Below are 25,868 nucleotides of genomic sequence, written 5' to 3' on the forward strand. Positions count from 1 at the left end.
AGATGTTTTCCAATTCTAAATCTTTTACCTCTTACAATAATCGTGATTAAATAATTTGTTAAATCGCAAGCTAAGAATTAGGCGAATTCACGTATACTTGACAATTTTTCAAACTTGACTTCCTCAAAGATATAAGACCTGCAGTAAAATTTTGTTATCGCTTATTTTCTTTGGTGTCGTAGTATAGAATCTCTCTGACTTCGCTTGTAGGATGAGCTCGGAACAACAAAGAGAACGACTTTTATTTAATTGCAATAATTTCGAAGAATCGAAATACTTGCAGGCGATAGTGTACCTAAGCGTTCTAAAAGCAAGTACGCTTGATTAAAGAGGACAAAGGTTCCGGTTAATAGTAATGTCTGTGCGGTGCACGAAGGTCTGCATAATTTAAGGGCCAGGATGCCGAAGGGAACAATTTGCCCCGTAAGAAGAATACGGCACGATCGCCAACAGCATCGAAGAAGGTAAAACAGAGAGTCTTTGACCTCTCTGCTGATTCCTGGTGATCGTTGTGGGCGTTAAAGGGACTGTGGGCAGTTTCTCGACATCCTGGACGATAGTGATCCTCGTTCGCTCGCTTCCATGGATCGTAAAATAAACAGTTTTACGATACGCCGGTGCTTTTGCAAACTATTACGACCAACCATCGATATCCTACCTACTCCACCGCTTAAAATTACCCGAATACTTGCCTATTTTTGATAAAATGTAATTTAGTTAGAAAATTATAGGTAGAAAGATTCAAGAGGATTTTATCGTTTATTAGCTTATATTATGGCACGATAAAATTTATTTTTAAATATTCATATGCAATAAAAATATTGGTAACTCTGTAAATGTCAGGCATTATAGGGTTTCATTATTTAAGAAATTCATTATCGTCAGCAGGATTTTATCCCAGGAAGTTGTCGTTAATATGTATTTTCTCAAAGTATGAAAATATTACAAATTACTATCGATATATATATATAGATTCTAATTTAAAAGTAGTAGAATTTCAGTCACCTCTGATTTTCCAGCAAAGGTATACTTTTAATATGAAGGTGTGCTTAATGGAGTTCACGAAGATAAATATATTATGTCTTTTTCATTACGTTACATAATGGAGTGGACCAACACACAAAGAAAGAATCTTACTTGGAGGCGATTACGTAAGCAACGAATTCGTTGGCCCAGCTTGGCCATATTAGGTCGCTGTTTCGTTCCGTACCATTTCGATACCGCGTCCCGTTATCTTGCGAGCACTTTGTTCCTGTAAAACCAACCTGTACATTTCCCACTGTAAGTTACTGGAGGTTTCGTACACTTAGGATAAGCATAAATAGATATGGAATTATAAAATGAACTCAACGCTTATCGATCGCACGTATCATAAGAAAAGTGAAGCTATACTACGTTCTAAGAACGCCTATTGGTTTATACGAGCTTCTATTTAAAAGTTGCCAAGTGTCCCGTGACTTATGGACGACAGTTAGAGGATTAACATTCCATTTTCTATTTACGTGAAATTTCGCAAATGACCAAAGTATAGTCTATGAAAAAGTTACTTGTTTTATTCCGTTCAAATATTTGTTTCTGCCAACTCGGGGTCGAATTACGGAGAAGTATCAGAGAAGCTAATTTGCCTGGCCAATTTTGAGTAAAATCAAGAGGAACAGAGCGGCCAGAATCTTCTTGCGCTAGTCAATGTAACCGCGAGCGTTTCGTAAACCGATCCGTGGCAGGCTAAAACCGGCATCGGATGTTCGCACAAGCATGCAAATAACACCGTTGCCAGCTTGCGTTACTCATTAATGGCATCATATCTCTATTTGCACCGGCTTCCCTATTCCATTTATACATCTTAGCGGGGCACGTACGACATTCTACAACCTCGCGGCTGAACAGAGCAACTAAATTATTCTTTTGCTGAATCAACCAACGTGAGAGAATTCATCGAGAAAAATCGGTGTTCCACTGTAAGAAGATTTACCGTAATTCAGAAGATTCTATATAGACGATTAAAATATCGTTAAATCATCATTTTCTCGGATCGAAAATTTGTTATACTTTTTGTTATGCCACGTTTATGAACTCTAGTCTCTTTCTTTTCCTGAGAAATGAAATCACTTTAACGCATTTAGGGCAATTCTCGACGCACAATCCTTTTTGCTAAAAAAAAATTCTATCACGGTAATATATTTTAACCACAACTTCTATTCTTTTTTTAATTTCCGTCTTTTTTCAAAATTCTGCTTTTGACATCGCAATCCAGAAACTTGCTGAGAAACGTTCACGGCCAGCAACCGTCTACGTGTTTTGATATTAAAATTGCGATTCTTCCTGAAAATTATTTCTCAAAATAATATGCGAGTCCGTTTCCGCAGGGTTGACCATACGAAAGTTCCCTCGTGCATAATTCGATCTAGAGAAGAGAACACAGTCTGGAAAGTAGCAAAAGGTCGCCATCATCCGTTTCTTTTTATGAACACGCAAAGGTCATCCTCTCTTTCGGCTACGTGTCCAGCAGGAGAGAGATCCTTAAAATGACTATCGCGAGTGGGACGATACCTTGTGGGCAGCCACAGTTGCCCACGCTACGCTCGTAAAAGTAAAAGTCCGCCGATCGATTCTTTTCTCTGTAATTCCACGTATTTGCCTCTGTATTTGTCTTGTTTCGACACCAATCGCATCATTAGAATGCTGCACGCGTCTTAAGTTCATTTTCGCGGGGTGAAAAGTATTTAACTAATGTACGTGGGATGTATGCAAGATGAAGAGAAAATATGCAACTGAGGAGAAATTTCCAAAATTCTATAAATTTACGCGTGCCTGATACGCGTTGATTTAATATTCACTTTCACGTTTAATCCTCCACGATCTCTCTTTACCGACTGGAGTTTTGCTTTCGTAACAATTTACATAAATCTTGTCATACGACGAGTATTTATGTTTTTGTCATTTTAGTCGATACGATTGAGACGGCAACGAGGAGAAGTTTCCAAAATTTGGCAAGTTTACGCATTTTGCGTAGACTCGTGAATCACTTTCACGTTTGCAAAGATCTCTCCTCGATCGTCGAATCTCTACCTTGGTTTGGTATCAATTTGCATAAACTTTGTCATGCAACGATTATTTTCACTTCTGCCATTCCGTTTGGTATCATCGAGGTTACGTTTAGCATTTTGCTAACATTAATCGCCTCATCCATATTCGTTGAAGAAGGGTATCTCGAAATCACCAGAGGAACAATTTAAGTCGGTCAGTTGTCTTTCGAAATCGATTGCTTTCCCTGCACAAAAATGGACTTGTGCGTCTTAAACTTTCGACGACGTTACATAAACGTCTTCACCGAAATATTTTTTCATCTCGCGCTGGCTCCACTGCACGACTTTCGATCGAACTTATACGCAGCGGCGAAATTGCAGGAAATGAACAGCTGCGATGCATCAGAATTTTGTGTCTCATTTCGTATACGAACTCGTTAAAATACTCAAACGCTTGTAAATACCTTTTAGAAATTACATTAGAACTGTTACGAGATTCGATAATATATCATGATTATATTGGTATAGTTTGAAACGAATCTGAAAATATATATAAAAATTGCAAGATACTTATTAAGAGAATACTTAACATTTATTATACGTTTAACACGCTAATAACATTTCCTGCTGAACACTAACTTTTCACTGAATATATGGCTGCAATAAATATTCTGTAATTTCTATGTACATTTTCAGATTGGTTTAAAATTTGACAAATACGATCATGACAGTCATGTGCCATTACAGCGTACATAATATTTCAAAATGTACGTTCACAGAGCATAGAATATAGACGTAAAAGTTTTCCATGGTGAGCGTTCAAGTGCTTTTGCTAGCCACTGCGTATTACACATGCAGTGGTTTCTTCGAATCTCTACATTAAGGTGGTTTCTTTGAACCTCTACTTTATCTTTCACTTTTTTGCCAATTTTAACATCCTTAAGGGTGCAGAAGTATAGTTGAGAAGAAGCACGGGTAATTTTACGCCATGTCACGTAACGAAATTGCTCCGAATGAAATTTCACCAAGGGATAGACTGCAATTACATGCTTCACGCTCTCAAACTGAGCCAGACCGCACTGAATAAAAACCGCATACTTGAAAAAAGCGAGAGGAAGCAAAGCTTGACATTACGCTCTAGTAAAGTCAAAAATCTCTCACGATTCGAAAAATCACTTACGTCTTTTTCTATAAAATCTTCGTGGATTAACTTTTTCTCGCAAGTTCTCCATGGTATTTTTTTTATCGTGCACAAGTACAGCAGTACTTTAACGAAACTAATCGTGACACATATTGCGAAGAATGTCGCGGTCTCGTGTAAGAAAACGTCATTCACTTTGTCTTGTCGAGCGAACCGTTTTACAAATATCAATATCAGACAGGAACGAGAACTTTTGACTAAAAATGTCCAATTTTATTTTAACATCTCCCTTCCGCGAGACTATTCTCAAATTTCCTACCAATAGGACGTTGTACGGAATTTAAAAACTTTATTTCCATTACTATAGCCATTAAACGGCAAGTGAAATAAATGTTTTCGTGCGCGCCGTTGACAAATCGACCGTGAATTAATCATTCATCACCCCGAATGTAATTGCCTATCAGTCTTGCTCCCTTGCAACGTAGCACCGCAATGAAAAACGTGTGCAAATGAAACTCTAAGAGACTCTAGGGACGTATGATCGAGTTCGCAAAAATGCAACCTATACGTCATTCGATAAAACGACAAGGCGCTTAACAGGGGCAACAAAAGTGGTTTCGACAGCTGCAGTAAATTGTAAGATGGGTAGCTTCACCGGTATCCAGTTCTAAGTAGCCTGTTGCTACACGGCATCCTTGACGATGGCCTTGCGGATACATAGTCGCAACGAGCGTGTACAACGATATAGGGGCTCGTACACTGCGTACAGTTACCACTGTGTTACCATTAAATCGCCGGAAATTCGCATTCCGAGAATCATTGGCTGGTTAACGCCACGGACTCTCGTGCAATTCTTCATCCGTTTAATTGACACGTATAAATGCAGAACTGGTTGGTTGTGAGAAAAAAAAAGCTCTGTGGCATACGATGTGTTTCGTTTGCTAATATCAGCACTCAATTTCGCCTGGTGTCAGCCGCGTTCTAATGAAAGGTGAATTGAAATATGCGTTCGGGACCAAAGAAAAGTATGCAGCGCCAAGAGTATGCAGGAGAAAATAACCGAAGATTTATGAGATGCAGCCAGAGCATGGGTAAAATTGAAATAGTTCTATGTTTCTTCTCGAACCTTTCTGTTAGTTTCTGTTTGCAACGAAGGTTGTCGAAGTTGCGAAAATAGAAAAGATTCGTCATTTCGTGTGTGCGATCACTCTCCTTCGAAAGAATTTTTTGCATTACGGAAGGATGAAAAGATTCGAGTTAACTTGTTGCACTGGGTGCGTCGACGATTTCGCTGAATCAGAAGGCAGAGTTTCCCAGACGTTCCTCGGGTAATCGTTGAGCAACATCGAGATAATGGTTTTTCATTTTCCTGTCGACGTTGCATTCGTTTAACGGAACCCATTTCCCGCTTAGCTATCCTTTGCCTCGTCGATGTTCCGTATCACGCATTGCACGTGACTATATTGCGTTCGTTGAATCATTGTTGAGCCAATTGCTTTCTAAATAAATATTAAACACTTTTAAGTATATAAAATATATTACACACAGATAATTATGATTTCAATAAAAGAGAGTAAATATCAATAAAAGACAACGTTGATATTATCACAAGCATCTGCACTTCCTCGGTAATTATAAAGTCCAAATTAACGAATGATCAGACCACGATCTTCTTCGTTCTATTGGTAGAAACGTATTTTGGAAATCACATATAAGCGTATCTCGAGTACAGGAAACGATACAGGTAGCTGATTATCGAACGGATAGACGACGTTGAAGATGGATGTTTCATAGAAATAAATATAGTTTTATTTCTGCAACATTCTACCATTTCCAGGAAGAGGGATATCGTTAAATTCTTCGACTATCAGTTCCAAGTCTCGATCAGCTATTTCCTTCGCCACTGATAATTTCGAATGAAAAACAACCCGGTGAAGCCTGCTTTTATTGGAAAAGTTCAAGATAAATTCGTTTTCTACGTGGCAAGCGGCGCATCCTTCTGTAACCAACATTAACCGAGCAAATGTTGCCCTTGCTCGGTAGATAACACGGCTGAAGAGTATAATATCTTTCTAGTAGCTACATGTAACCACCGGTTACACAAAGAGGAATACACCATTGCCCTGCTCCAGGCCCAATTACATCGTAAAATCCGTAGCCCGCGGCTTATAAATTGCACGCGAGTTTTATACCACCAGTCTTTCTTGCTAAACGACAGTCCTCTCCTATTTCTTCGTCGATCTCGAGCCTTCGGGGTACAGCACCTCGAGAACGTCGCAAATTTGTCTATCAATCGACTTCCCGTTTTACGAGCGTCCTTAATCAGAGGAGATTTAATGCTCGAACAGTATTGTGAACTATGGAAATCTCCTTGAGACGCTATTGTTTGTTTAACGAAAGCTACGGAATTTTTTAAGTCTTTTTATCTTTTCGTGACGAAGATGTTCGCGATGTAGATTATTCAGACTGCAAAAGGTGCAAAGGATTCGCCGTGCCAAGCGAAGGAAGATCGTTCTTCAATGCTATTTCTGACGTTAAAATTCCAGTAGTTTCTCATTCTTTCTCCAACCTTCCTCAATTCTGTTTTCCAACACAGAGAGTTTCTGTTTTCTTGGTACGCAGTGAGGGTTACAGAGTTTGCAAGGAATGCGAAGAATTCGCTGTTTCGTCCAAGGGATGATTTTCTGGTGCATTGTGTGGTATCATCGTGAGAAAGATTGTACGTACCTCGAGGTGCAAGATGGTCATCACACGATTATGCATAATTGCCAGGCACCTTCGGTACGTAAAAATTAATCGTCGACGTTCACTTCTTCTTCTGAAACCGTTCGCCTCTTCTTTCCTTCCTTTGACACAGACGACAGCTACTCTCTCGTCACTCCGACTTTCTATCGATGAATATCTCGATACTCGGACCATGTATTTCTATCTAACTGTTCGTCAGTTGTAACAACCGTTATATAACGTGTTATCAACAAATACTTACAATTTCTTCCGTCTAAAATAATCCATTAAATATCGTCTTGTAATCAGGCGAATTTGTATGCGATTATGGAAAGCTTAAAATACGAGCCTTAAAATACAAGTCTGTAGACTCCGAAAGACAAATTCTGACGTCAACCTCGACCGTTTCGAACAGCACAACGTAGGCGTAAAATTATTCATAATTCGTTAATTAGGAATCAGACTCCCATGTGAATCGGTGGTACCATTGACTTCAAGGTCAGCCGTCTGGCAACGCCGTGCAGTTAAGTGGTATAATGGCGGCCAGGCCGGATCGACAAAAAAACACCAGGGGAATTTTAATGCCGGGCAGAGCTTCTCTGTTACACCGTATTACCCTCCTAATAGAAACACCGTTACGTCACCCGTTATATTTTCTCGATGCCCTCGACACGCTCCTCCGGTTATCAGTTCGCTTTACAGCGAATAATCGACCGAAGAAAAAAAGAACGATCGCGAACGAACGACTTCTCGCGTTCATGATCGATCATTTCGATCGAGAGAAACGTTCGTGACACGTTCAACGCAGGTCTCCGAGGATGAAGCACCATGTTAGGGAATTTTTTCATTCTCTGGCGGAAACAATGAGTTAATGCAAGACCTTTTGGGGTGGGATGAGAACCTCTGGCAAACGTATGCAGCGGCTGCAAGCCTTCTAGGGTCGAAGAAGAAGCTGCATATTTCTTGCCCACACAGTGGAGTGGATCAGGTCGCCGGTGGTGGTAGGACGTTCGGTCAGAATGCTTCGTCAAATGGCCTATTGTTCGCAATTTCAAACCCTTTCGAGTTAAACTGGTACTCTGCTTGTTAACGCGTCCACTACCGACATCGAAACACGGCCCTTGTCGTAAAAATGATCCCAGTTGCGGTGCATTTCGAATAATAATGCACCGCGGTCCGCTTACGGCCTGAGAAGCTTGTCATGAAATATTCCTGCAGGTTGCGGTGAACTCGTGTTCCTGGCTTTTATAAAGAATCAAACAATACCGATCCACCCTCTGCTGATCGAATCTTTTGTACAGAAACAAGATTAAAATCTTCGTAAGAAAGCAAAGAGAATCACTATCCTCCATGAGACAAGTGAAATTTGCAGCTTTTTATAGTACACGCATCCATATATGCATCCCATAGGAAGAAAGAAGTTTTTGCAATTCTTCGAAACAATTAATCAATTACGAGCGAATGGAAAAAAAGGCGTACCCGTGAGAACCACTGACAAACACAGAGAAGAGTCGCTATGGTATTGAATCAAAGTACGGGTCCTCCAACCTCGTTGACCTCTGACTGAGGGCGAGCAGCCATATCTGCTGGCCAGTTTTTCAGACTGAGGACGCTCGGAACGCTGGCAAGGATACTGCACAACTTCGCCCAGAGACCGGTCTCTCATCGTCTCCTCTTTTGCTGAAGAGGCTCGCCATCTTTATTCCGCGTCAAGGAAGCCTTCTACTGTCTTTCCCTCGAGTCTCTCTCGACGAGACGCCACAGCCTGATCCGCTGGACAATGCTGGCGCCGAGGTATCGACGACCCCGAACACCCGGAGGTCGTCGCACCACGATTATCTGGATAACCCTAAGCATCAACCAATTTCTCTGAAATGATCGGCGGTTCTATCTTCCGACCGTAACGACCGAGACTTTGCACAAGAATCATTTGCTTTAGGCTTTAGGCGAGTTTCTTAAGCTCTGGACATCTTTATTTCACGCGTTGACTGTTTTAGAAATTTCTTTTTCAAGGTAGATAGAAGATGAGGAAAGACAAACGCGACAAGTTCGTTCTCGTAGACTTTTCTGACTTTAAGTCGAGTCGAAAAAATTGTAAAACGATGTTCGAATTTATCGTTTCAAAGAACTGGTGAAAGAAACGCTGTAAATATGAAACTTGGCTTTCATTTATAGAAGAACTCGAAGACACGATTCGATGTTTGAATAGGAAATATTCTAAACTCGATCGTACCACTCTTTATACGATTGTTCATAGAAAGTAACCAGTTGTACCGTGGATCGACTTCCTGTGGACATTGAGCCACTGAATAATCACGAGGGAGGATTCCATCTAGATTTACGAGTCCTTCGTCGGACAGAATCGAACGTAAATCCCTGCCAACTCGATCACCAAGGTATATCTTAATCAACGTGTCGTTCGGCTGTCCTTCGTTGCAAGTTAGAAGGAGCTTATAATCAAGGGGATTCAATGATCTACCATAGCAATTTACGAATAGAAAAGAATAACACGAACCTGTATATTGGTTCATTTTTGAAGGATTTCCGGTTGTCCGATTAAATACAATCTGCTGACACCGATTTTATAACAGGATGAGGTTATAGGATTTGTTGAAGGTGCGGGAAGAATATATCATGGTAGACAATAAATGTCTTGCAATTTCCTTTCAAATTTTATCAATACAACCAGGATAGTCGTGTCTCGTTATGACGCTAATAAAAATAAAAAATGTTTCGTATAATGTAATATGCTCGCCAAGGTATTTTATGATAGGTATTCAAATTACTTTGGCGAGTCGCGCTGTATTTGTCGAATGAAAATAGATTTAATTCTTCTACGATATAATTACAGACACACGCATACAAATTGCGCAACACAATGAACATTTGATGATATTCAAGAGGAATTAAAGACGCCATTAAATAGAAAGACAAACAGCGACAAGGTTTTTCTTACGTGCCTTTCAATTTTCCAGTATTTTCATGTGCAGCGAGACGGATGAAGTATTCGGTTAAAAAGTGAAGCAGTTGGACGCGTTCTAGAGCAAATTAAACGAGGCGTGTTCACGGTGGAGAGGAACAGAATCGTACGAGACAGGATATTAAAGAAAGAAAATGAAGGAGACTGGACGAACGAGAAGAAAGCAGGCCTAGCGACAACGTTGAAATCACTTCTCGGCGTTCTGGAGTCATTAACTCGCTCTTCTACCAACAGAGAAAGAGAGAAAATTCTTCTCCACCTTGCCCTTATTTTCTTCGTTTTCTTCGTTAACCTGTCTCGTATTTACCCTTCACCTTCCGCGTTTTACACTCACGGTGCTTTCTTCTTAAAAAGAGGATGCTCGGTACGATCAGGTACAGCATCCGAAGGAAGAATATCGCGGTACAAGATCGTATCTATCTCCCGGAAACTCTACACGCGATTAATCTCACCGACAAGCCCGAGAACTTTCCTATGGTTGGATAATTATTCCAAGGATCCGGTTCCTTGATTTCAAGTTATAGTTTTTTCTTTACTCTTCTTAAATCATGCGAACGTACGCTAATCAGAAACTATTTCCTCTCTTGATCAGGATACTACAGCTTCCGCTAGATACCAAGGGAATTGGTATGAAAAAAGAAGAGAGAAGAGAATCAAGGGCAAGGGAATCTGGTTTCTCACCGTTTCATAGCAAACACTTCTATTTTTATAGATTTTGCAGATAATACACGTAGACACTCGCGCGTCTCAAATTTTTCTTCAACGTATTTCAAATTTTATAACAAAACTGAAAGCAAATATACGTTTAGCCTTTAGTTAGTTGTGTCAAAAAACCAATGATTGTGATATCCTTACAAAACAACAGTTTCGTCATCAGAAACATTCGAGCGAGGAACGTCTATAATTAAAATTCCATAACATCAGACGATTTTTATTCGATGATAAGTCCTCTTTATCGTATTTGTTTCACTATTTTGTGAATTTCTCTTCTTCTGAATACTAAAATATACTGTTGTTTGAGAAGGCTCTGAAATGTTCCACTCTACTATTCGATACGGAGAAACGAAAGGGGGAAAAAAAGGAATTGTTAGAAAGAAGCTGGTCCTCCGGACCGAAGGATACTTTAGTCGCCAGGGGGAGAACTCGATTTCTCAGAAAAGGCGAGGTCCAAGGCCACGAAGGGAGGTCAGAATCGCGATTGCTTTTTAAGCGAAATCCACCCACGACAGAATACCTGTTTTGGCCTGTCTCGCCTACACCAGCAAACATTTCGACTTTCACCTACTGATTAGAATTAATACTCTGCCGCCCAGGTGACAAGGATACAACCTTGTGCCCACAGATTCTGAAAATGACTCACCTCGCGGAAAAATATACTTTTACTTCTGAGAATCAACCGAAAAAGTTCGCTTTACCGGTGGAAAATAAATAAGAAAAATTCTTCGCGTGAAATTCAGTAATAAATTGGCAGGAATTTCATTGGATCGTTGACTACAGACTAATACAGACTTTCCAATTTTTATTCCATGTTTTCCTTCATATAACAGCGTTTCACCGTCTAGTTGAACCGTTCGACACGTGAATTTGAATTTTTCCAAATATTATAGGATTTTTATTTTTTCAGAAATATTAGAAATTAGTTTCCAATGATTTCTGTCCTATGTGATAAGTTTATCGATAGATAGATCTATTTACAACGGTAATCCATTAAACAGGAAACGATGGTTATTTAACGTGAACTAAATACAGTAATGTGCTATAACTAAGAAGGCTGAATGGATAATTCACAACTCACAACATCTTTACAACTCAGCTCTTGATTCCTCACAACTCGACTCCTCACAACTCGACTCCTCACAACTCGACTCTCCACTCACGACTCTCATGACTCTCCTAACTCGACTTTTCACAACTCGACCCTTCAGGTAACGACCCGCCGGTAACGACTCCCAAATAACGACTGCCCGTTAATTTTTGTCTGCCTAACTATTCGACTGAAGGACCGACAACGCATTGATGGGCCGCCCGGCCCATTGAAGTTCCCAGGCCCTCTTTACCTAAGAGCACTTAGGTTTTTTCGGGATATTGTTTATGGTTCAGCCGATATTTCTTAGGCCATTTGTCCACGATACTACAATATGATAAAATATTTTACAAGTTAATCAGGTGTCAAGGTGCCAGGCAAGCGAAATAAATAATCTTTATTGAACGAGGCAGCCTGCGTCACAGGGGCAGAGGCTAGTACGCGTTACGTAAGAGACGATAAAGAACCACACGGATGATCTGGCCGTGTTTTCCAACACGCTTTTATGTCATTGCAGGTGTCACGTACGCAGCGCATTATGTTACTCTGCATTGTTACGCGTTCCACAGACACACTTGGAATTTCATTGACACACTTTTGGAAATTGCCGTTCGAGTTACGCGACTCGACGTGATCGATTAATTTCGTTTAGCTTCCTTCCAATCGAATTTTTCGCCATTTCAAATCCACATTGTTTTCTTCGATATCTAATCTCTGTACTGTATCTAGCAATTGATTTACTCAGTAGAAAAATGGTACGAGGTAATTTTTCTTCTTCGAGATAAATACGAGAAACGACATGTAATTATCCGCAGGATTTTGTTTTGAATTTCCAAGCTTTTATGGCTATCTATAATATCTATCTATCTATGTATACACATCTATAAGAAAGGATTTAAATTACAAGTTCTGTTACTTGTACTACCATTCTTCCTTTAAGACCCTCATTTACTCGTAACACGCGGAATTTCCCTCGGATGCAATGAGAAAAGAAAACTACAATTATTGGGGCTAAAGAAATGGATCGTGATATCGATGCACCAGTTTCCATCCTAGAGATCAACTCCGTTTCCGGTGCAAAGATTCCTCCTAGCCTTATCATTATTTCAGGTTTAAAGAAACGAGTATCGCGAGATGCTTATCGCGCAAGAAATTATTTTTTCCACGATAAGTCCATAATCGTAAGAGACCTGTTAAGAGATGCAATTATCGATAAAATACAGCCAAAAATAAGGAATCGCGAACGAAATAACCGCATAATTTACAGGCGTGGAGAATACAAAAATTCTTGTCGTGTAAACGGCATTCGTCGCTCGAAACTGCATGGTAAACATCCATCTTTTTCACATGGCGTCTATGAATGACTGTTTCTAATGCAACAAAGATCCACGGTCGGGATGAATAGCAAATATTGACAAAAGGAATTTCATCACGCGTCCTACGTGGCTCCCTTCATCGTCCAACATGAATACGCAGCATGACATCATCGGCTACAGACTCGATAACGAATCTTCACGTATCTTTACGTACGTCTTTATGTATTTTACATACATTTTATTAACGAAGCAACTAAAGGACAAACTCAAAAAGTTCTATTGCCTCACTGGCCGACGATCCAAACTAAACACACAGAATAAAATTACCCTCTATAAGACCGTAATAAAACCTGTCTGGACCTACGGAATCCAACTATGGGGAACAGCAAGTAATTCCAACATTGAAATACTTGAACGCTTGCAATCGAAAACGTTAAGATCCATTATAAATACACCCTGGTATCAAGATACCAACAGTCAAAGAGGAAATAGCAAAATATAGCGACAGATATAGCAAAAGAGTCAACAAACATCGAAACCCCCTAATTGCTGGACTACTTGATACGTCGGACCAGATCCGCAGGCTGAAGAGACACTACCCGCTAGACCTAAACGCTAGATTCAATTAGTTATCTAAAATAAATAATATTTACTTATTTATAATACTTACTTATAAATTATACTTATCTATAATAGGTATTAACTTATTATAAATAATTAGCCATGTCACTGCGCCAGAAAAAATTACTGAAAATCCTCAATGCGAGAATTGATTGTAAATTGTAATAAATAAAGAAAAAACATACATTTTATTGGTTTGGCAACCAAGATAAGCGGATTAGTAGGTATTAACAAAATCCGCATTTCCTTAGCTCGAATGGCCCGCACTGACTTATTTGTCAGCGCAAAAATTTCGTATTTTCATGAACTTTGCCATATGAATGATAAATTGGTTCCTAAACAGATATTCCTCTCGTCTAGCAAATGCTCGACGAGTATACTCGACGCATTACGAATCCTTTACGCGTCTTCGTACGTCTTTATGTATGTTACATACATTTTATTGGTTTGGCAAGTAACGTAAACCGCGTCAGAATTATTTATGGCAGGTAACCATCTGACAGAACCGCAACTGTAGTTCCATTGACTTGATAGATGGACGCATTCCCATATCTCAACCCTCTCGATCAAACATTTTTTTCTATTCAGCTTCTATGCATCTTTCTTCAAGAAATTATTAACGCTAGAACAAATTCGAGACTTGGTACCAGTCTAAAAAATTGAGAGATCTTTTGAGTGAGATGTATACGAAGTCACGAAAGTATTCGAATATTTGTAGATACCTTTTCTAACACAAAATTTCATTAGAATGAACACATTAGCACTGCGACGAGATCTGACGATCACGATTATATTGGTACAGTTTGAAAAAGGTCTGAAAATATAGGCAGAAGTTAGATGATGTTTCGTGCAAATACATGTTTCACAGAGATTACAAAAGTGTTTGTCAAATATCAATTATATTGATGATGGCTGTTCATGAACATCATCGTTTTTTTGTACTTTTCAATATGGAGTTTATCAACGTGAAAGGCAAAAGACGTTGATGAAAGAGTGAAAGACAAGGCGTTTAATGATCACTACACGTCACTAACGATAAATCTTCTTAAATCGAAGAAGATGATGGGTTTCGTCGCAAAAAAAATATAAAAAAGAGGATACAAGACACTTAACGATTAATCGAGAAAGAGACGTAGTTACTCAAGCAATAAATCAAAGATCACGATCGGAGGATGTTGTCTGATTCGAATGATCAAAAATCAGCATAGTCCAAGGAGGCTAGCAAAGAGAGAAGAGTGAACAGGAAATGTTCGTGAGCGTTGAACGAACACAGTCAAGGGAATCCAGTCAGCTGGAGAGCAACGAAGATCGTGTTTACAAGGATTACAGTTCGTAGCGCGTGGCGTAAGACGTGGTGGAGTCGTAGACGCCGGTGCAGCTGCAGCTGCAGTCGCAGCCTGAACTGACCGGACGTCGAACCCGAGAAATGCTCCAGCCTGCTAGATATATCGTAATAAGTAGACAAAGTAGCCCACGGGCAGGGCGAATCCCACAGAGGATGCGCTACTCGACCATTTGCATACGTCCGCAGATGAATCTCCAGATAATTCCCATTTTATCGATCTATCCTGGCCACTTGCCATTGCTTTTCCAACACCGAAGAAGGCGTAAAAAAGTTGAGGCCGCTTGATTGCTATCAAGATGAAAGTGGTGTGATTAATGCGCGTTTGATACGTGTTATGGCATATATCGACATAAATATTTTAATGAAGAATTATTTACAAAAGGTATAAGTATTTGTGACTTGACGTCTTTCAGTTTTCAAGCAAATATACAACAAGTGTTCTGATACAGCCGAGCAGATTTTTGCTATGGTTACCACATCTTTTGAGTGTAATACTTTGTAAACCAGCACATTATTTATTGAAATATTTCTAAAAAGTTCGCAGGTCGGAGGAAAATACCGAAAGAAACATTTAAAAACTCGTTTCCGTATAGTATCACGCAGGAACACTTCTTAAAACTATAATTTATTGCCATTAGGAAATTACTATCGTAGATAGCCTGAGACTTCTCTACTGTACTATGTATTCAGTAACAATTACTCTGCGTCGACAAGCACTTCGATGTGCTTAGTCAAGGATTTGTACAAAAATATTTCGCTTTTATCTGTCGAATCAAGCACAACCTTCGCGGGTTGAAATTCGCGTGCATCAGTCACACCCACGTGCATTCCAAGGATATTGAACAGCTTCCTGGTGGCTAATCGAAGGAACGAGCCACGGAAATAACAACTTCTCGTGGATGTTACGTAAATTCCGGCTAATAAGAATCTCCCGTGGGTTAGGGACGGAATTAATATCCGCCGTTGTGGGTGAATATAAATCTCTGACAAGAATCACGCTCCGGTGTTTACGTGTGCATGCTCGCGTGCATTCTCCTGGCATGCAATCTCGCCGTGTTGCTGCTGACTTTACGCGAAGCTCTTGACACCCTCGGAAAAGCGCATATCCCCATTCATAAGTAAGCGGACACTCGCAACAAATTAAATTCACATGAATGATCATCAGGAACGATTAAAACCTTCAAGAATTATTATCCCATTTGAAATTTTTGGCTATGTAAAACTTATATATTTAATGTTACAGTAATCTCATCAATTAAGTACAACCAAAGTTTCTACGTTCGCCACGTTCATCGATAACTCGTTTCGACCAATCTCGATATTAATTTATATTATTAGAATTCTCTTATTACATTGATAGTTCTCGAAATGATTCTGTAAATCAAATTCAGGTACAGATTCAAATTTTAACTGCAGTATTCCACCTAATGTACTCCAAATTTCTTTGAATAAAATTTCGATTACAATACTACGAACTCGTTATTTTTTTTTAATCTTTGCAAGCAGTGTTTTTTCGACCGTTCGCGAGATAACTCGTCAACGGGAATGGTAAATTCCCCTTACGATTGGATAATCGACGCCATTGAATTAACAGGTATAAATTAATATGTTTATTCCAACAATCTTGAAAAGAAGATAATTACGCTGATGGTTATGTACAAGTTAAGTAAGCGATCGTTTTAAGGATAGAAACCCGATAATGACACGTTGACTATTCTAACGATGAAGAATAAGTGAAGTAAAGTGACGATGCTGTGTCGGAGGAAAGCTAGTCGTGGGTGAGTCTAATCCACAAGAAAGAGCTGATTCGTCAAGGGCAAGGTTTCATTGGGAGAGTGAGGGAAATACTTCGCTGTCAATCGGTTAATTTTCTAGGTTGGTTGGTGAGGAAGGGTGCTAACCGCCCCCGAGAGAGAGAGTTGCTAGTGGGAAGCATCATACGCGAGAGAACTAACTTTCCCGTAGTAACAATAAGGACCCTAGCTAGCAAATTCCTGAGATTTATAATGGGTCCTTGAGACTATTGAGAGTACGCAGTAAGGATGAACGGACATCTAGTTCACATCTTGCCCGCGGTGTGTGCCCTGGTCTAGGTAGAGTGTCGCCCGACGTACAAGCAGTTTCTCCCATCTTTTATCATATGCTTTTAATAGTCATTTTGTATGAATCCGACATTTCGATCGGTCCAACTTCTTCCCTGGTAATTTAAGAATACTCATTACCTTTTTCTTACGAGTATGTTCCAATATTTATAAAGTAGCCGCTTTACTCGGCGAGTTCCTTTAATCGCAGCGAAAGAAATCTGCCAACTTGGCAGAGAATCAAATGGATAACGGAAACCGTGGAAGAACATTCGTGTTTTATACGCGTCATTAATATGCATCGGTTGCAACATAGTACAGCGCATAGATTAAAGGGGAAAAGGCCAATTGTTAATCTTCAAACCACTGGCTTCTTACATAAATTTTATCTTTTTTACTGTAATCTTCACGACCATGAATACTTGCAACCTTCCTCTTTGTATTTTCTCTCGGTACAGCACCTATCAACCTGGCTGCTATAAAATTATTCTAATTGCAGGTATAGTGCGCGATAAATATTGCTAGGAAGGTATTGAAACTACCGCAGGTGAGAAAGTCATAGGAACGTTAATAGTAATAATTAAGAGGCGGTGGTGATGAATCAGCTGATAGTTCGTTTGCATAAAACCCCTGGCTACCGGCGGCCCTTTCGTGCCAGGGGCCAAGAGGTATACGCATCCTGAACCTCTCGGTGTAATAAACATGCTATGCCTTCCCATAGCTCCGATAACGAATTTTCTTATCGGGATTGTACCAACCATGACAGACAAGATAATAATGATAATCCTCGGTTACAAGGTTTCACGTGATCAAAAATTCCTTGCGTTATACTTCTTTCAAATTACATAGCGAAACCTGTTATTAGCCACAAAGTCTGAGAAGATCGGAACCTTTTAAAAATTTTGAAATTTCCTGGACGAATAGCCTCGAGACTGACGAGGAGGTTTATCCAAACTTGAAATTAGTTTGAAAAAAATAGAAGGTTGGAAGAATGTAGCGTTCTATCTTCCAATAGCTGGGACGAATGCCATTTGTTTGAAAAATTTCATAGTGGCCGAAAGATGACCTGTGTAAAAGAAGATTAAATTATTTCCCAATACGGTTTCATATTTTGTTCCTTACCATGTTAATTACGCCATAAAAGAATTCAAAAACGTTGAGTTATTTTATTATACTTATGATAGACAGTGTCTTAAAATTATAATAATAATTAGTATCAGTGTATGGGTATATCAGCCTATCACAAAGATTGATATTACGATAATTTAACATCTGAGCGACTTCCCGTACGAGAAACGTGTTCGTTGTTGCAAATTTAAAATACCAAGCAGCATTTTATCGAGCCTGCATATGAATGAACTAAATCATACTGATTCTATGATTTCTTAGAGGATAATAACCCAGGAAGCAATCTGAGAATATCAGATATGCGTGTCTTCGAAACACCTCCGCGGTTTCACACGCAAAACGTCTTTTAGCATGCTCGGTTTCAGATTCTCGCGTTGGGTGGTCGATCACGCGGAAATAGACGTTTAATGATTCGCTTAAACTTTGACTTCGTGCAGCTAACAACAATTCCATTAATCTTTCTCCCCGATCGTCACGTTTTCTATGGAAATTATCATTTAAAATTCCAATCAAGATGAAATTGGATTTCTAAATGCAAATAATTCAATCGAAAAATTCGTTTCTTGATTGTTTCTTTCCAGATGCGATGATCTTAGACCATCGAATTAGAGCCAAAAATCTTTGACGTATGCGCATTATAGATAATATAAAACATTTTGAAATTTCATTAGCACTATAACGAGCCCGACTCCCATGGCTATATTGGTAAAATGTGAAACCAATCTGAAAATATTATTTTTTATATATTGTATATATTTTTATTTTCTTTATATCGTTGTTCTATATGTTATTAAAAATATTCAGATACTTTCACGAGCCAGTACGTGATCGCTTATAAATATATCTATCTAGTAATAATTTGGACAGTCAGGAACAATTTATTAATATATATTCCAGTTAAAAAAGTGAAATTCTGTAAGTGGTTATGCTACTCCAATGAAAGTAGCAGCATCCTCTCTCGCGTTATCCTTAACTAAAACACAATTTCCCGAGTGTCCGTCAGGGCAAATTGTAGGGAACTTATGGAGTTACATGAAGAAAAGGGATTGTAGTTGAGTGAACAGAAAGATCATCGAGGAAATCGATGCAATATCCGATAGATATACGTGACTGTGCAAGAAGGGAATGCCGTGGATGCCTTGCGGTCTGATAACTTCTCATCCAGCATCGCGACGATGGAACTCAGCTCTTGTCATTCCTGTTGCCTCGTCACTTGGCCGAGGCCTTGTCTCGCGATAAACCAACGGTATACTAGGAGGATAGTTTTGAAGAATTTTTGAACCGTTAGAGCACGTAACGAAAGAACAATGCTTCATCTTCTATGCTAGAAGCGGAACGATGTATGATCGGTGCAACGGTACTTTATAATAAATTCCGACTTTGGGTCGATCCGTGCGTTTGGATTCGCGATACCATGGCTCTGCGTGTTTTACGATGGTCAAAGTGGGTGTTGCCAGCAAAGAAGATGGATCTAACTAGGCTTCCTGTTGCCGTAAAATAGTTAACTTTGATGTTACCGAAGTACGGAAAATCTAGACGAAGAGTTATCCATAACGCGAGTTTCCCTGAAGCGAGGAAATCTCGTAGCGGTTTCGAACGAAGCTTCCCATGAATAGCAGAATTCCTCTTGAACCTGTTTGTCATTCGTCAAAGTATTGAATCTTCTCGAGATTCAACAAGCCAATAGTTGAAATTTCTCTAATAATAAAATTAACAAATTATTACTAGCCTTTCGATGAGTAGCAAAATTTCGATCATTCCGTTTACAACCTGTCACCTATCAAAATACCGAATGTCTTTGAGATTCAGCAATACGTAAAACGATGCGAAAATGAGGGCATATCTAATCTCATTTCCTATTACCATGAAATAGTTACCATTGGAGTCCATAAAGCGTAGAAGAAATAACCATATTATAGTTAAAGTTTCTCTAAGACGATAATGAATTCTCTGACCCTTCCACGAGTAGCAAAATTCCTTTCAACCTGTCGCCAATCAAAGTATCGGATATCGTGGAGATTGCGGAATAAGTAAAACGATGCCGAAATAATAGCACGAGACTCGTGCAAAATAATCTCTAACCCCGACTATTAGCATCAATTCTCGTGTACAGCACACGTTACACGTCCATCATGGGTGTTTGTGCAAAGGCATCGGCAGTCCGTGACCACGTTCGTTCCAAAGATCCTCTCGGCTTCTCCTTTGTTTCGTTCCTTTTCCTTTTCGTTTTCATCCATCTCCGGCCCTCCAGTATCCTTCTTCCGTCCCTATCTTCGCGGTATAAAGGCATGCACACGCAAGCAGACCCTTCTCTTCTCTCTCGTACGTGCTCGTGTATAAACGTGCGATTCCTCTAGCCTGGCAGGAGACTCGTTCGTGTAGGTGGGCTCCTCACATCGGCGACCTCGAAAACTTCAACATCCTCCTCCAGGATGTTCGCCAACCGCCTGAAACGAATTGTGAGGAGACTAAAGGCCACACCGAGTCATATATGTTAGGTTCTTTCGACAGACTTCTTTCGTCGGCCACTAATTGATGGCTCTTCCGTGATCCTTTCGTGAGAGAATGCCCGTATTCTACTCTCAACTCTTCACGCTTTACGTTCAGAGTAAATATTATCTTTGTACCTGCATCTGTTTGACTATTCGCGAAAGAATCGGTAATTTCTTACGCACATAGAACAAAGTAGGGTTATTTGAATCAGAAGAATATTCGAGTCGAGTTAAGTAATTTGCCTGAGTTAAGTAATACGCTAAGTTCGATTATGAACAATTTTTAAGCGATCTGCATATGGAAACAGACTATTTGACTCGTTGTCGGTGACGTGATATACAATGAAATAATAATATATCGTGTACTTGCGTCGATAACTCGATGACCATTGCTTTTTCTAAGAGAATATAAATTCGTACTCTTCAATAGCGTGTGTATATTATTTCATTTCTGCGGGTTATTTTGTTGCTTGTTTTATCCGCTTCGTCACTGGATTATTCGAATGATTTTCTCCTTTTGATATCTTCCTTTGATGGATCTTCATTTATGCATGAATTATTATGGAATATTTCCCCATTCTTTCGTTATTTCGTTAAAGACTAATGGTACCTCATAATATACGACAAGTTTTATTATTCAAACTTCGAGATTGAATTTTAAGACTCAAGGAATTTTTGAATAGCCTTCAGGCAAGGATAACTATAAAAGAAATTTATGAAGGAAGAAATCTTCGATAAAACTACTAATAGAGACGAAGATCGATAGCGGTAAGCAGTTACGTAACGAGGATCGGGATTAATTGAAGATCGTTATGAGCTCATTCATGCAATAAGCACGTAGATGTAACTACTCGACTATAGATACGTTGCATAAGCATTGACCTTCGATAATAAACCTCACAATTTATGATAATAGATATCTAAGCTTACATGGTGTTACACCATCGAACGACTACGTTGATCTTCAAAATTTTCCGCTGTATATGTATATATAGTAAATATAAAAGGTATATGTACTTGTATATATTATTATAATCGATTATATAATTATACTTGCCAAGAACCAATGAACTGAGACTTCGAAGAGTCTATTTACATCTATGAAACCGCATCTACAAGCCGTAAAAAAGGAAACACAGGCGAAAAAACTGAATTGAAGGTAACCGAGCATCCGGAATTTCCCATGCGGATAATACGAACAGAAGATCGCGGTCGAGGTGAATCATAGAAAAATGTACGTGAGGGAATACGAAATTGTAAAAATGCAGCGCGTTCACCAGGGTGGTCTCCACTAGGAGAAGAAATACAATACTAAAAAACGATCTATCCGAGTCTTTTTACTTTCATCCGACTGAGTTAGATCCAACTAAGGATCGTGTGACAACACACGGTGAGGCTGGCTTTAGGGTGTGGTGTACATGAATACCGCGAAGAAATCATGGTCATGACTGTAAATAGAGTACACGAAGGGGTCCAGGATCGGTTCTGTCCTGGCCATAAATGCGATACCCCTTCGTTGCTAGGTAGGTGTGAAACGTAAAGTCAGCGATCTGACGAGGCTCGGGCCGATGCACTGCAGATTGCGAGTATCCTTGCTGAGGTCGGACGCCGAGCTTCGTCGAAGGTCGTTGCCTGCTCGATATACACGGTGTACCTTGAGAATTTTCGCCCAGCCTCCGCACCGTACACGTTCGCCTCTCTCCGTGGCACAGAAAGTGCTCAACTTCGCGGGGAAAGGCGGATATGGCAGTCCAAGTGTGTTTTTGATGTCGTTGAAAGGATTCGTGCATATCCAGCCTTTGTTGCTTCGGGTTTCAGCGTAAAACGCAAGTTAGGTGATTTGGCAACTGGTCTTTGAAAGAATTTCCGTATTTTCTGTTTCTGCCACTCTATTTTGGCTTTCATGCGAGTTACAGGATCTAGAAATTGATCTCCAAAGGGATTCTTGTGTTTTATGTTTCGATCGCTCTGCTTTCTGGTTCAAAGTAGGTCGGATGATTTGGAACTGATCTTTAGGAATCTTTGAAAATATTTGTTTGGATGTGATTTGAAAAGATTAGCGAATTTTTTTGTTTCTGATACTGTATCTTCGAGATCTACGTTAATGAATCTAGAAATCGATCTTCGAAAGGAATCTCGTGTTCCCTGTTTCTTTCGCTTTGTTTCTGCGTTCGAGGCAAGGGAAATGATCTAGAAACTGATCTTGAGGAATGTTTGGAAAGGAATGTTTCCTGATGATTCCATCATTAACTTATCGTATAAAATAAATACAATTATACCACTAAATACTCATTTTCCTTTCAATAAATAGAAAGTATTCTTCCATTATTAAAATCCATTAACATTTTAATCGACTGCTTTAGGAATTCAAGATAACTTCTCCGATTACCAATTCAGGTTTGTGGAAACTGGCACATTTTATAAAATATAGTCCAGATGTTATCATAGATATTCGTTACCTATGATTATGAGAATTAATTGGATCCCTCGATTAAGTTTAATACTCTCCACAAGATATGATCATCCTCTTTTTTTTCAACTAACTTAATCCGTTCTGTTGTCGTGATATCCGCACATTTTTATTACACTTTGTTAACGGTTTAATAATCCTGCAAGGAGAAGATAGGACGAGAAAAGGACAATTAATTCGAGGTGTGTTAATACGTTAATGACGATAATGATACCGCGTCGACAACGACAATCACGACTCCGAGTTGCTTGGAAGATCCTGTCAAGGTCGTGGTTCTTGATTTACAATGCGGCTCGGAAGCACGAGGTATCTCCTCGGCGGTGTAAACCACAATATACGTCATTCTTCCAGAATATTTTCTTCCACGATCAAATCTTCGTAATAACCTCGTAATAAATTCTCCTTGTTGATGTTCCAAGATGAGTCTGAGAAGCAACGAGACTGGTAAAGTAAAAATATTTCATAAATATTTTATATGTACAGCGGAACACGAAACTGTTTAGACACTTGGCACAGAAAATTTTTGTGAATATGTTATGTCTATGGAATGTCTATGGACTCTGGAACGAAACATCATCGTGATTCCATCGATTAAATTTGAAACCAATCCAGACAAGCATATACAAGTTACGAAACAAAATCTACTTCAAACATATATTTAGTAGAAAGTTAACGCAAAGCATGAATAGCCATCGTAAATGTTTTAAATATACGTAAACTGGTATCTTGCAATTTTTATATATATTTGCAGACTTGTTTTAAATTGTACCAACATAATCGTAACAGTCGAATCTTATAACAATGCTAATGAAATTTCAAAATATATATATAGTACACATAATATGTACCAAATACTTTCGTAAGGCTGTGTAGGCTGTTCCTTTTATTCCAAACCTTTCCTGTATCCTTTATAATCCGTCGCTACTAGTAGCCATTTAATTTTGCACGTCGATTAACTCCTTTTGGCGCATTCATGCACTGCCGGATCATTACCATTAATGCAAACGATAATCGCCGCTAATGAGAGTAATTCGCAATCAAAGCTTCCTGCTACAACGACGGACAATAAGTGTAATCAAACGACCATGATGATCGTTCTTCGAGAACAGGGACAATTATCTGTGGGCGTTGTAGCTGCGATTACATGTTTGCTTAGCGGCCTCCTGTAGCCCAAGGATCAAACAAAATACGAACGAAGGAGCCTGAAGTTTAAAAAATTCACTTAAAAATAATCCCATCTTTACGATGTCAGAAACTGGCAACTTCGCCAATGGAGACTTACACGCATACTCCAGGCAAAAGTCTGTGTAAAATTTAAAGGAAGCGATGGAAACAATCGATAAAATGGTTAAAATTTGTCCAGTTTTGAAACTAATTTAATAACTGTCCTGATAAGACCCTTAAGAGTATTTTGGTCAGCGAGTGTGAATCTTCAAATATGCTTCAGCGAGAGCCTTTGAATGAAACGTGAATCAACCGAGAGAGTATCGAGAAAACTAATAAATAATCAATTTCACTTGGTCGGCGGTGCACGAAAGGGAAACGAGCTGGCCTGGCAAAGCAAAGTGGACGTGGCCGAGGGAAGAAATGACGGAGCCGCTCCTTTCTCGGCGGTATAAACGAACGAGACGAAGGAATCAGCGAAGAGAGAAGGCGAGGAGCGAGAATGGTCCGGTTTTTGCTAGCAGGGTGCAAGGACAGACGGATTGCTCAGAGGACTGAAAGTCGTGGGGAACGTGATCAGCGTCACCGAAACGCTCGTAAACGAGAGAATTGCAACAGCCGGCACCGAAACCCGCCTATACGCACCGCGTTTTTGCCAAGCTTGTTTGAACAACTAACCAGACGATCGTAGTATAATGGTACAGCGTAGAAACGGGGACACAGATAAACATCGCTGTAATTTTACTCGATTTACTTCATGTGTTTGTTGCCATAAAGGAGGCGCTTTGGTTCAAAGTGGTTTTGACAAGTAGTTTAAGCTAGGATCAAAAGTGGATCAAGTCAGTTTGAAGGATTAGAAAACGTTGAAATTTACCAATGATAAATAGTTTTACGTTTTACGTATTTGGTTGGTACGTAAATGGTTTTACGTATTTATGAAAAATTTGGAGATACAAGAGTGCATATGGAATACGTATAATAAGCAGAAACATATAAGATATATAAAATCTCTAATTAGATTTCCTTTTTTTATTAATATTCATAAAAACATGAATTTATATAATTATCTACACTGTAGCGACCAAATTTGGAACGATATTTGATTTGGAGTGGTTGGACAGTGATCTTGGAAAGTAATCAAGGCTAGGAGCAGAGGTAGACTAAGCTAGTTTGATGAGAAAAATTGTACTCTTGGTAAAATCAAAGACTACCAAATTTGGAATCATATTGTATAATTTAAGGATGATGGTATTCATAAAGCTGAGTAATAAAAAAAAAATTGTCGAAACTTTGTTATAGGACGACGGTGGTATCGAGTACTTCAACACTATAGTGGTGCAGCCGCACCTGAAGTTGATCACGAACCAGGGCAGAGGTTTTCACGTGAGATGCCGATACCAAACACGAGACAAAGTAGTAACGAACGATCAAACCCACGTGGCCATGCTGCAGTCTCTACCGCTTCAGGTAACGATGCCATTTTCCTTTGAAATCCTACGATCAATGAGACATGTTCATTCAATTATTGCTACAAGCCCTAAACCCGAGTTACATCAACGTCAAACATGATTACGGC

General features: G+C 39.4%; 1 protein-coding gene across 2 annotated transcripts in view; it reads left to right on the forward strand.

Moving 5' to 3' along the window:
- Positions 1–25,868, forward strand: part of pio (zona pellucida domain-containing protein piopio) — a 74,128-nt gene that overhangs the window by 42,333 nt on the left and 5,927 nt on the right. For both annotated transcript variants that reach the window (XM_033331501.2, XM_076623237.1), the window contains exon 5: positions 25,592–25,759. In XM_033331501.2, coding sequence (XP_033187392.2) covers positions 25,592–25,759 — 168 coding nt within the window. The remainder of the gene's footprint in view (positions 1–25,591; positions 25,760–25,868) is intronic.

Source organism: Bombus vancouverensis, chromosome 12, assembly GCF_051014615.1.
Source record: "Bombus vancouverensis nearcticus chromosome 12, iyBomVanc1_principal, whole genome shotgun sequence".
Taxonomy (NCBI): Eukaryota; Metazoa; Arthropoda; class Insecta; order Hymenoptera; family Apidae; genus Bombus; species Bombus vancouverensis.